We start from the raw sequence: 13,027 nt of genomic DNA on the forward strand, positions 1-13,027 counted from the left end.
TTGATATGCATGTTTTGCCCAGGAGTCTATAAGATTTTCTTGCCTGCTTGTTTTTCTTTTTATAGTAACCCCCTCTGCTACTCTGTACCCCTTCTCCGTTCACTTCATATGAGGCTGCCCACAAGTACAGATAGTTCTTTTCAATTTTTAATATTTTTCATTCCAAAGGAATTTTATTACAAACCTTTCAGTTAGGTGTTTAAGGAATTTGTCTTTTTACTGTCTTCCTACTTGTCTGTCCAAGATTATCTGGAAATACTTTGTGCTCCTCTGTGATTTTGTTCCCGTTATTCTTTTTACTTGGAATGCCCTTTTCAACTCTACTTGTCAAAATCCTGTGGATTTTTTCAAAATCTGAATATGCAAACAAATATAGCAAAATTTTAACATTTATCAAATCTGGGTGGTAGGTATCTGTTTTTGGTATTACTTATATTCTGTCTGTCTGAATTATTTCCTAATATAAATACTGTAAGCACCCAAATAGTTATTAAACTGTTACTTATGGATTCTGTAATTTTTTCCTTCATTTAGGGAAAAATGGACAACCAAGAATATAAAGATGCATATGAATTTGCTGCAGATGTTAGATTAATGTTCATGAATTGCTACAAATACAATCCTCCAGATCATGAAGTAGTCACAATGGCAAGAATGCTACAGGTAGGTCTGTGTGTGCTCTGAGTGTGTTTTTCTCAACAACAGTTTAGAGATTTTAGAATCACAATTTATGATAAAGAATAATGCCCACGCTGTTATAGGGCAGCCCCAATATTGAACAGGTTGCCTGGCTGTGGGTCCTCACCCGCGTGCTTACAAGGGCCTTACTAATACTCCACTACAGGCACACACAAAAGGTTAATAAAAGGTTTATTTACAGGGGAAAAGGAAATAAGGAAAATGTACAACTCAGGGAGAAAATAGGGAAATAAAGTCTTTAATGCATCCTACCGCATCCGCCGACCTGGAAACCCAAAAAGCACTCTCCGAGCTGGCCGGACGCTGCAAGCTGGTGGAAAGTCAAAATGGGGACCCCTCCAAAGCCCACATGTCTGGCTTTATACCAATCTGGCTGCTTAACCCCATCCTCAGGTCCCAGCCACCTTTCCTTTGGTGGTGATGGGATTTGGAGTTCCCAGTGTCTTTGGCTTTGGCCTGGGGTTGGGGTGGAGTCCACAAAGCCTGTATAGAATTAGCTTTAGGACATCCTTTTCCCCCTAACAACACCTCTCCAAGTTATAAATGTAGTTTATAAATTATACTCTTAAAACTGTGGGGACAGGGGAAGTTATTTGTTGAGGTGTAGCATCCTTTAGTAACAAATCTTTTTTTAAAGCTTCCCTGCATATAGAGAATCCTGGGGGGCGATTAGTGAAAAGAGAAGAATCAGTAACAAAGATATGGTTGACCAGAGCCCATGTTCCAGTAAACAAAGACTCAAGAGCTTTTGAGGCTAAGCCGTAGGAAGATAAAGTAGTGATACACCAACCAACCACAGAGCAGGGGATACTTGAAAAAACACCCCTTATATAACTTGAGAGTTCTGTCTTACGGGAAAAGGGAGAAAAATTGCTAAGGTTACCAGGTAGAAAGCATGAGTCTTATTATTTTTAATTCTGGTAAATCTTTTTCCCTAATTTTATAGAGACATATGACATAATATAAAATTATATAAGTTTGAGGTAGGTAACATAATAGTTTGATAAAGGAATATATTGTGAAAAGAATTACCAAAAGAAAATAATGGAATTCTCATCAAAATATCAATATAATAATGAAGGTACTTTTTCTCTTCTCTGTTCCCCCCTACACCCACCCCCAACATTGAGCAACTGGTAGGGAGGAGGAGGGGCAAAAAAAAAAAAAAAAAGAAAGAAATGAGAAATGTACTTTTTTATTAAAAGATGTTATTGCTGCATTAAATCAGAAATGTAAAAAACCATTACTGCTAATTTTCTATTATAGGATGTTTTTGAAATGCATTTTGCAAAGATCCCAGATGAGCCTGTTGAAAGTATGCCTGTATGTTGCATCAAAACAGATAGCACCAAAACTTTAGATAGAGAAAGCAGTAGTGAAGCTTCCTCTGAAGACAATTCTTCTGGTGATTCTGAAGATGAACGCGTTCAGCGTCTTTCAAAACTTCAAGAGCAGGTAGTTAATTGTACTAACAACAAGTTTTTATATTCGTTTGAGAAGCTACTGCTGATCTATTATAAAATTTTTCTCTACATTAAAAACTTAAATATTTTAGATAACTAAGTATTTGTGGCCTTATTTACTTACTGGCACAGTTCTAATGTTTAAATCTTTTCCTACTCAAAAATCTTTGTATCTTAAATTTCTCATATATTCCTAACCACAGTGAGTTGATTCTAACTGAAATGACTTATATGACATAATGTGAGATATTTATGGATGAGATCTTTATTTGACATTTGTTGCCTTTTGTGATAAAATGTTAATCTGCTCTGAACTCAAGCCTGAACAATCAATGATTTAAACACTTAAGGGGACCTGGAAATGTTAATTATTCTTGATCTGATTTAACATAGATATTCTTTGAGCATGTGATAGCGTTTGCAATTTAATTTATGCCCTTCATTGAATTTCTGAATTAGAATGAGAACCTGAAAGAAAGGTAATATTAAATAAATTTCATCAAGGGTTCTCTTGGCTTTGGAATGCCTTCATTTTTTCAAGTGTCTTTGATTATTTAGAACTATGAGTATTTAAAGAATACTTCCTTTTTCAGCTTAAAGCTGTTCATCAACAGCTGCAGGTTCTGTCCCAAGTACCTTTCCGTAAGCTAAAGAAAAAAAATGAGAAGTCTAAAAGGGAAAAGAAAAAAGAAAAGGTTAATAACAGAGATGAAAATCCAAGGAAAAAGTTTAAGCAAATGAAGTTAAAGGAAAAGCCTAAGAGCAAGTAAGTATCTTTCATGATGCTTTATATAAAAATATTTTGTTTTTTTTTAAAAAGATTTATTTATTTATGCATACAAGAACATGGGTGTGGGCCAGAGGTGGGGGGAGAGGGTGAGCGGATTCACCAGAGGCAGAGTGGGGAACAGACCAGGCAGATCTACTGAAATACACTGCTGAGGGGAGTAGTGGCAAGACAGGACAGGTATGCTATGCCTTGTGGGTAGCTCCCTGCTGCAGTGGCTGCAGAAAGCATCATAGTGCTGCATCTTAGCCCCTTGTGCCACCAGGAAAGCCCCTAAAAATGTTATTATCTACAATAAATTTGACTAATTGTAATGTTTATTTTCATTGTAATTAATTTATTATAGGCAGCCAAAGAAGAGAAAACAACAGGTCATTGCTTTGAAATCTGAAGATAATGAAGATAGTGCTAAACCTATGAACTATGATGAGAAAAGGCAGTTAAGTTTGGATATAAACAAACTCCCTGGAGATAAACTTGGGCGAGTTGTTCACATAATACAATCACGAGAACCTTCTTTGAGAAATTCTAATCCTGACGAAATAGAGATAGACTTTGAAACCCTGAAAGCGTCAACACTAAGAGAACTTGAAAAATATGTGGCTGCATGTCTAAGAAGAAGACCACTAAAACCTCATGGCATGTATTTCTGTACATTAGTAGAAATCATTCTGGTATTTATGTTGGTTGAGTTGTACTCACTCCTTTTTCCTTAATCATACAGCAAAGAAAGTAGTGAAATCCAAAGAAGAGCTGAATTTGCTGAAAAAACAGGAGTTGGAAAAGCGGTTAATGGATGTCAATAATCAGTTAAATTCTAGAAAACGTCAAACAAAATGCAAGTGGCAGGTTTTTTTTTGTTGTTCCTGTGACTGTTTAATTCTATTGTTACTTTAATGTGTTTTTCCCTGTTTTATAGGTGAGAAAACTCAACCACCCAAGCCCACGGCCATGGGAAGTGGTTCCCGACTGAGTGAGACTAGCAGCAGCAGCAGCAGCAGCTCAGACTCTGAAAGTAGTAGCAGCGATTCAAGTTCTTCTGACAGCAGTGATTCCGAATCAGGTTAGCTGTCCCCTTAAGTGTGCTTCTGTTTGTGGGAGAATTATTTTCTTGTAATATTGAGACTTACATCTTGAAGTATGTGTTAGTTTCCCAGAATCTGCGGTTTGGATGCCATACATTCTTTAATTGCATGTTGACAGTATTACTATTTTTCTTAAGAGATGCTATGTAAAATGAAATTTCATATGAAACATATGTGACTTGCAGGCTTGTAATGTTGAAAATAAGTTTACTAAAGGTGGGATAGTCTCTTAATATATAATACCAGATCTTAATATCAGAATATATCAAATAGTGAAATGACGACCTTCACTTCTTTTTATGAAATAAAAGATTATTTGAGGACACCTTTCACTTTGCTCTCCATGTTATAGCAGATCACTCTAATGTTGAAAGTGTTTCCTGTTGTGGCAATATATTCTGAAAACGAATAATCATTTTGAATTAAGAAGCCAGTCATTCAAGAAACTGTAAAGTAGCGTTTCCCCCCACTTCTGTGGTTTCTTCACAGGAGAATATTATCTTCCTTTCATAGAAAAATGTGCTTAAAATTCAGATTCTCAGTAATGCTAAAATACCATATTGACTTGCGGAGTGTACCACAGCTTTGTCAAGCATAACTCATTCATTTTCCTTTGTGCTCTTTGATTGATAGTTTTATAGTTGACCAGTTATCACTGCCTCAAGGAACTGACTTGGCAGTGGCATTTCATCATTGTTTACCAAAAGGCAAAATCAGAATATTGGGTCCTTTTGTGCCTAAATTTTGCTTTATTTTTAATGGGATGTTTCTTGTTTGTCATGAATTTCAATTATCTTTTTTAAGAGAAATTCCCACATAGAATGTTGTCACAGCAGGAATTCTTACCATTTGTAAGAATATCCCTCTTTCACTTGTAGTAAGGGTCTTTTAGCTTGCAGTACTTCTCATTGTGAGTTCTGTTTAGTTTGTATGCATGTGGTTCTGATTGCTGCCTTTTGTTTTTACATTTCTTAGGTATTTAGTGGTAAACATTTCTGTTAGAATAAAAAGAGTTTTTGCTTTTGTTGGAATTTGTCATACTAGAAATTTTTTTAATTTAGGGCTTTGATTATACATTATTTCCTTATATTTCACTAAACATAATACAATACTGGAAAAACTCAAGTTGCATTTAGTATTTTAAGTTGTATTTAGCATTTGTAATTTCATCTAATAAAGCATTTATGGCCTAATAAGTTAGAGCATTTTGTCTTTTATTTGTAGGATAAAACTCTTAATTATAATGTTAATTTGAATTATCTAATTATTGATTGACTACTGATCAATAAATGCCTTGAGTACTAGAGGAAAATTAGCACTGAAGCATAGGATAGTTTAATAAGTAAAGTAAATTTCATCTGAGCTATCAGTTTCTGAAAGAATCCTCCAAACGTTTCTTGAAGGAAAGAATGTTTGTCACCCACTATGTGTCCTTAAAATGTGTAGCAGAATAACTGCCTCAGGATTCTAATTATAAAGCACTATGGAATTTTTATTTCATAACTGACATTTTTGTTTAATGTCATATTTTTCAAGTAATTGGCTGTTTTAAAAAACATTATTGTTAAAAGTAGCAATTTTTTAAATTTCAGCCTACAGTGTGGATAATGTGTAAATTTGTAGCACTATAATAAGTTTGTCTTCTAACATGAGTTATCCTTTATCTTTGAAATTTTAATACTTTTATAAATATTCAAGCTATGTTCCTCATTGGAAAAACACTATAATATGTGCTATAAATTGCAAGTGGAATGCCTGATTTTATAAGGAAAAGACAGTTGTATTTTTGATTAAATTAGTAGATGATGCAATATCATCTCTTGTCTTAAACATTAACTTCAGTTGTTCACATTAAAATACTTCAAGACTCAATTTCTAGTGTGTAAACTAAGAATTCTTTTTACTTTACTGAGAACAATAAAAGAAGAATTTTAAACTGAAAAAAATGTTTAAATCAGATCATGTCAATAGCAGCCTCTACTGAAAGATTAAGTGAAGCATCTACCATTCTTAATTATTCACATGACTTTCTCAAGGAGCAGATGACAAATCCCAAATCTAAATTTTTAGGGTAGGAAAAAATTAGGCTATTTACTGAGAAAATGAAATGTGAAAATTAGATACATTAGCAAAAACTTTATTAGTAAAAATTAACTGAAAATATAAATAAGATTTTTTAGCTTTCAAATTTATCAAGATTTGTCCAGAACTGAAACTTACAGTAATGGTTTGATTCCCAGAACTCTAGTTAAGAAGGGGTTGATTATTCAAGATAATACCTGTGATTATAATTTCATTTCTTCAAATACTTAATAGAGGAAATTTTTTTTGAAGCTTCTGTGAAAAATGCTTTTCTGATAGGATATGGAGCTTTAGTAAATTTTTCTTAATCTGTTTTTTAATACCTGTCTCCCTAAATTTTATAGCAACTTAGCTATATAGTTGCTATATAGTTTTCTTAACCAAGTCTTAGTCTTTTGTAATTTTTGTTATAAGGAACAGAGCTCTAAGTTAACTTCACTAAATTCATTAATATTAACTCCTAGGTTTTTACAATTATCCTGTACTGTGAGTTGATCTCTTTTTACTGAAATATCATTCTGTTTAAATGTGCCCAAATGTTTTAAGAGTAAATTTATGAAAAACATTTAAGTATTATAAATGGTGTTAGAGCTGTGTATTCCACATTACTTAAAATTATTTTCTATGTATTACCAAACCTTATTTTATGTGCTTTTGAAAAACATGGACTTAATTCTGATTTGTTCAATAGAATTAAGTGGGAAAGCAGTGATTTCCAAGGAAAGTTTCATTTAAAAAGTCTTTATTATTTCAAACAAGATATAAATCAATGCTAAGATAGAATTGTAGTAAAGCACCAAAGCTTGGAAAAATAAAAATGAGGAATCTGATTTTATCATTTATCTTCCTGGATGATATCAGCATATGTAAATTGTCAATTGAAGATAAATTGAGAGTGTTTATTAAACATTGTTATAAATATAAAATCTTTCTAAACTTTTTTATTACCACCAAGATATTATTAAATATCAGGTCAAAGACGTAAATAAGGCTTAACAATGAAATGAATTCCCAGTAGATACACCCTTTGTTAGCTAGGCTGTGCCCTTACATACACAAGTTGCAAGCTGTTGAGAGTTTTTCTATAGTACAAGTAATAGGGGAAGAATAGGATTAGCTTTAATCCTGTGACTAATAATATGACTGAGAAATAAATTAAGCAGCTCACCTGTAGAAGTGCTTTTGAATGAAACCTCCAGGAATTATCTTAATGTAAGCACATATTCTTGATTAGTATGGGATAGACTATTTTGCAGCAATGTTTATCATTTCGGCTGTTAAGCAATTACACACAAAGAAGTTCAGTGGTTATGGTTCAGAAGTTAGCTGGTTAAGACACAGTGGATTTGTCCCTTCATCTGTTGCACCTTTTGGTTTCATAGGCTTTAGTGTAATGTTCAGAGAGTGACATTTATTACATTCTTTAACAATTGCTCTCTCTTTATTTAACTTTCTTAGTTATGGGTAACTTTAAAGTAGGAATAAAATAACAATTTTCCTTTTGGTGCTAAAACCCAGGTTTTCTGTAGAAGTGACAGGTTTTCTGTAGAAGTGACAGTGATGTGATTTTTTTTTCATGCAAGTTTAAACAGACAAAATTGGTTCAAGTATAGATTTTGTTTTATGATATCAGTGGAAGGTGGTTTAGTAAAGGTAGGAAGTATTGTTTTGGAGTAATGACAGTTTTGGAGTAATCTTAGTCATTCAAACCAGAAAGATGATTGAGTATCTATTATTATAAGTTTCTGAAACTTTTATTAGTTTCTCATCAATTAACATGTTTTCAAAGCAAACGAAGGATAAATTCAAGGATTCAAGCTTGATTAAATACTTATATATATTAAAATCTGTGCTTGAAACTTGAGTCTTAGAAATAGTGATGAATTTTGTCATGTGCATTTAAAATTTTTCTTTTCAAATAAATAAAAAGGTTATCTGGGTACTATTTCTCCTCCTTGGCACTACATTAGAATCACCGCTAAAAACTTTTAAAAAAGTGTACATCTGAATGGGGCAAGGTATGAATAGTGTTCAGAGTATCCCAGGTGATTCTATTGTGCTGCCCTCTTTGAAAACCATCTAAGTATTTTTGTTTTGTTTTTTCCCCTACTTTCTAATGAGGTTTAAATAAACTAGGTAAAAGAATGAGAAATTTATAATTGGTTTGTTCTTCTATTTTAAAATCAGTATAAACACTTCAAAGAAAACTGCCAAAACATTTTTTAAATGGACCAAACTTTTTTACATCAATAGCAAATTGCTTGATTTTTGTCTATAGAATAAGGCTTTGGTGACAAACTAGCATTACCTAATTAATGGCTTAGGTAGTAAAACTTTTTTTTTAAGATTTATTTATTTGTGGGCCTTCCCGGTGGCACAGCGGGTTGAGCACAGTTCTGTGAAGTTCCAGCCAGGGAGATTCCCTACATGGCGCAGCAGACCTCTCCTGTCGCGCCTGCTTCTCCCCTCTGCAGTGCTTTCAGTCCATCTGCCTGTCCTGCTCCCCACTCTGTCTCTGGTGAATCCTCTCACCCTCCTGTACCTCTGGCCTGTTTATTTATAAATTTATTTATTTATTTATTTATTTATTTATTTATTTATTTATAAATAAAAAATAAATCTTTAAAAAGAAAGACTTACTTGTGCATACAAGGACTGGGGTACAGGTCAGAGGTGCAGGGGGTGAGAGGATTCACCAGAGACAGATTGGGGAGCAGAACAGGTAGATCTACTGAAATACACAGCTGAGGGGAGCAGCAGGCAAGACAGGAGAGGTCTGCTTTACCATGTGAGTTAGCTCCCTGGCCGGGGATTGAACTCATGCTGCAATGGCTGGGGAAAGCTTAATAGCACTGACTTTAACCCCTGGGTCTCCTAGGAGGCCCAAGTAGTAAAAATTCTTTCCTTTAAAATAAGGTAGCAAAATCAGGCAGTGATTTCTAATCATTTTTCTATGCATTGTCTTATATAATGGAAGTGTGATTTATTTTTCTAACTTAAAAAACTTTAGTAAGTTTTCTTGCTTGATGTGGTGTTATGTTTTGGTTTTGCATTGTGAATTATCTTTCTATTTGGCTTATAGAGTTTTGAAGTTCATATTGGCTTGCTGATAACATTGGGTATCTCTGGAGCAATTTATCCCAGTGATTTGACAGGTGATAGATATTAAACAAACTCTTCAATCAAATATATGATTCTAGCACTCTATGATTAATTTTTTTGCCAGTTCAGAATCAAAACTTGTAATCAGTTTTACATTGAGGTTTTTTGGGAGATGTTAAAAGAGAACATACTAAGGAAGGTGCATAATATGTTTTTGTTTAGTACTTTATGTATATTACCCAGTTTTATCCACATAAGGTAGGTATGCTATAACCACAGTTTCCTGGAGAAATTAGTTGCCTCTATGTATATGTTTACTCTAGAGCTCAATTTAGCTAATGTTGTTAGGGAGCTGGTAAGGTTTCTTCACTAATTGAGATATTATATTAAGCTTCATAGTAAAAAGGCCAAGATGTCTTAAGTAAACAGAAATATGCAGTTTTACTTTACTATGTTCCTGGAAAGTGAGCTATGTAAGACTAGAATGAAAAGCAAAATACTAAGTTATAGGTTGTCATTAGTCATCTAGCTGTACAGTCTATAAGACATAGTATATAGGTGATTTGGTTCTTTCCTTATATTAGAATTCATTGATGTCTTTTGTTAATATCTTCAAATTTTGAGGTGCTAATTTTTATAATTCTGAGTTTGTTTTATATGTCAGGAAACAAAGATTATACCCTTGAATATTTTAGCAGAATACTTACATAGTATGTCATATTTTTATTATACGTAAGAGTTTATGTTGTAGAATAATATAGTTTAGGTGCATATTTGAGTAATTGATAAATATATAAATGTGCATGTATTTTATGATCATTTTAATGAAGTCTGTTTTTTGTTCAGAGCTAAAAATCATAACTTTCCCCTAAATGTGAAAGCTTCCTGAATCTATGTTCTCAATTTTTTTAGTTTCTCTTCTTCCCTTACTTTTCCACCTAATGCTTGACACTTAAAATAATATTTAGTGGAGTGACATTAAGATGGTTCGTGTCATTTTAAATACTTGAATTCTTTAAATTAAAGCACGTCATTGAGTGGCATTTAGCAATTTTAACAATGTCCAGCATCAAACATCTTAGGAGAGGAAAGAACAGTAACACATCCAATGGAAACTGATGGCATTTCAGGAGGCAGAAGGTAATTATTAAAATTAGAATATTTTAAGTTTGAATAAGATTTGGTGTTGACCAGCCTTGGTGCACTAGAACCTGAAGCAAATAGTGCTTACATGGCTCATGAAAATTGGCCAGGATGGGTCAGAGATGGGTCAAGGCATTAATTACCAATTTGGTGCTTTGCTGCACTGACTAGTCTTGTGATTTGGGAGGCTAGTACCAGAATCAATTATAGGATAAAGAAAAAGGAACCGAATTATCCCCCTCACAGAGAGGGCTCACTTTCTATCTACTTAAACTTCCATTGTCAACTATAAAGGCATTTCTAAAAGAAAAGAGGCACTATAAACCTATTTGTTACTGTATAGTGAGGCTGCCAAAAAGTTTGAAGTAATTAGAATATTAATTAGATGGGTTCTTTATTATTATTGCTTAGCAAACAAAGCAGATGTTATCACAAAATCAAATTGCTTCACTTTTAATAAGACTATCTACTCAGACAAATAACTACCCTTCTCTTATAGTAACTTCTTAATTGTTTTAAGCCGCTGATGGCTGTATTTATCGCTACTTGATAGAAGATGATTGTAGTATAGTTGGTACTGCATGTTTAACTTGTTATCGCTGTTGTAACTTGTTCTTTTTTAAACTATCACTTATCCAAGTTCTTTACTGTGAAGTAACACACTGTTCTTTTTTTGCCTATATAATCCAAATTGAAATTCATGGGTGGATATTTATTCCTTTATGTGGAAAAGAAAATATCCCATTTCAAAGCAAGTGTCCCTTTAAGTTTTGACTGATTCAAAGAGGGCATAACCTGGTAACTAGAAGGATTTCTTAATTGAAGAGGTTGGTAGTAAAGGCATTTTCTTGAAATCACCATTTTCTAATATAAAAAATTTTGTAACTTTAGATGGTAATTTTTTTTAGCTGGCAAATTCTGAAATACTTATTTATATACATTTGCAGACGTGTTTCCTAAATTTACTGGCGTAAAACAGAATGATTGTCCTTCTAAAGAGAATGTAAAGGTAAATTATTTCATCATTTTACCTTAGAATCTTTAAATTTTGAAAATTTTAATTAATATAGTAACTTTCTTTAAAATTATTTTCTTTATTTACATGAAAAAAGTTTTCACTCTTATTTTGTCAATTAAATGTTTAAAGATTTTTTTCCTGAAGAAACTAGGATAGAGAAACTGTTTGGCTGCCTTTTTCTTACAAGATATAGCTGTTTTCTTAGTCAGGAGTAGCTAGAACAAATTAAAGATATTTCCGCTTAGCCCTACTGTCTAACTAACGGGGGACAATATTAGTATTCCCATGTGCATGCAGTAAGGTATGCATGATAAGGTGGTATTTTTTTAAAAAAGTTAATAGGGAAATGACAGCATTTCTAAAGATAAAGCTCACCAACTATTAATTTTAGTACATTAATATTGAATAAGTAATTGACCTGCTTGGAGAATAGCAGTAATTTTATTTTATCTTTTACCAATTTAGTTATCATCCCCATATAAAACACTTTATCTACCCCAAACATAGAACTACAATAATTTAATTTAACACTATCTAACTTGGTTAGGGAATACAACATAGATAACACTGTCTTGAAGGAGCTCTAAGTTTGGAGAAGAAATATAATCATTAGGTTAAGAAATTATATGATTAGTGTTGTAATAATTTATTGAGAAAATGAAAAGAAATATACACTGCCTGAAGGAAAGGGAATGCTTAAAATGGGTCTGAAATTTACAGAAAAATGGAAGAAATGATTAGTATATTACCTAATATACTAATATACTAATATAGGGTCTTATTTTTTTTTTTTAAGATTATTTATTTATGCAAGCACTGGGTACAGTCAGAAGTGCGGGAGGGTGAGAGGACTCACCAGAGCCAGAGCGGGGCACAGAACAGGCAGACTGACGAAATACACTTCTGAGGGGAGCAGCGGGCACAGCAGGAGAGGTCTGCGTGCTATGTGGGACCCTCCCTGGTGGCCAGGGATCAAACCAGCACTGCAGAGGCTGTGGGCAGCTTCGCAGCCCAGCACTCAACCGCTGCGCCACCGGGGAGGCCCTATTCATTCATTTTTATCTACTCATTCACTTCAATGCCTTTATTAAATAGAGGAGAAAGACTGTCTTATTCATTTCTGTACTGTCTGCTACTCAAAGCTTAAGTGATATAGTACCTGGAGTTGGTACTATAACTTAACTTGTTACTGAATAGATATAAGGTTTTATGCAAGTTACTTTTATTATTTCTAAGACCTGTTGGTAAACTCTAAATGGAGATAACCCATAGGATAATTGTAAAAGTTAAAGAAGACAATATAAAGGGCATAGGGGCCTCCCTGGTGGCACAGGCGGTTGAGCACAGCACTGTGAAGCTGTCTGCAGCCTCTGTGGTACGGGTTTGATTCCAGCCTGCTGGTGAGAATCCCACAGGCGAGCAGACCTCTCCTGTCTCACCCGCTGCTCCCCTCAGCAGTGTATTTCATCAGTCTGCCTGTTCTGTTCCCCGCTCTGTCTCTGGTGAATCCTCACCCTCCCGTGCATCTGGCCTGTACCCCAGTTCTTATAAATAAATAAATATTGATTGATTGATTGATTGATTGATACAAGCACTGGGTACAGTCAGAAGCGTGGGAGGGTGAGAGAATTCACCAGAGCCAGAGCGA

At 33.8% G+C, this 13,027-nt stretch overlaps 1 protein-coding gene across 1 annotated transcript in view; it reads left to right on the top strand.

Annotated features, from left to right (window-relative positions):
* BRDT (bromodomain testis associated) overlaps window positions 1-13,027 on the top strand; it is a gene marked incomplete at both ends in the record, with an annotated part of 32,580 nt that overhangs the window by 7,779 nt on the left and 11,774 nt on the right. The window contains 7 exons of the mRNA XM_084242427.1: window positions 535-663; window positions 1,966-2,154; window positions 2,756-2,928; window positions 3,296-3,600; window positions 3,674-3,817; window positions 3,869-4,012; window positions 11,309-11,370. Coding sequence (XP_084098553.1) covers window positions 535-663; window positions 1,966-2,154; window positions 2,756-2,928; window positions 3,296-3,600; window positions 3,674-3,817; window positions 3,869-4,012; window positions 11,309-11,370 — 1,146 coding nt within the window. The remainder of the gene's footprint in view (window positions 1-534; window positions 664-1,965; window positions 2,155-2,755; window positions 2,929-3,295; window positions 3,601-3,673; window positions 3,818-3,868; window positions 4,013-11,308; window positions 11,371-13,027) is intronic.

The sequence above is a fragment of the Talpa europaea genome, assembly GCF_964194135.1.
Source record: "Talpa europaea genome assembly, chromosome: 9".
NCBI lineage: Eukaryota > Metazoa > Chordata > Mammalia > Eulipotyphla > Talpidae > Talpa > Talpa europaea.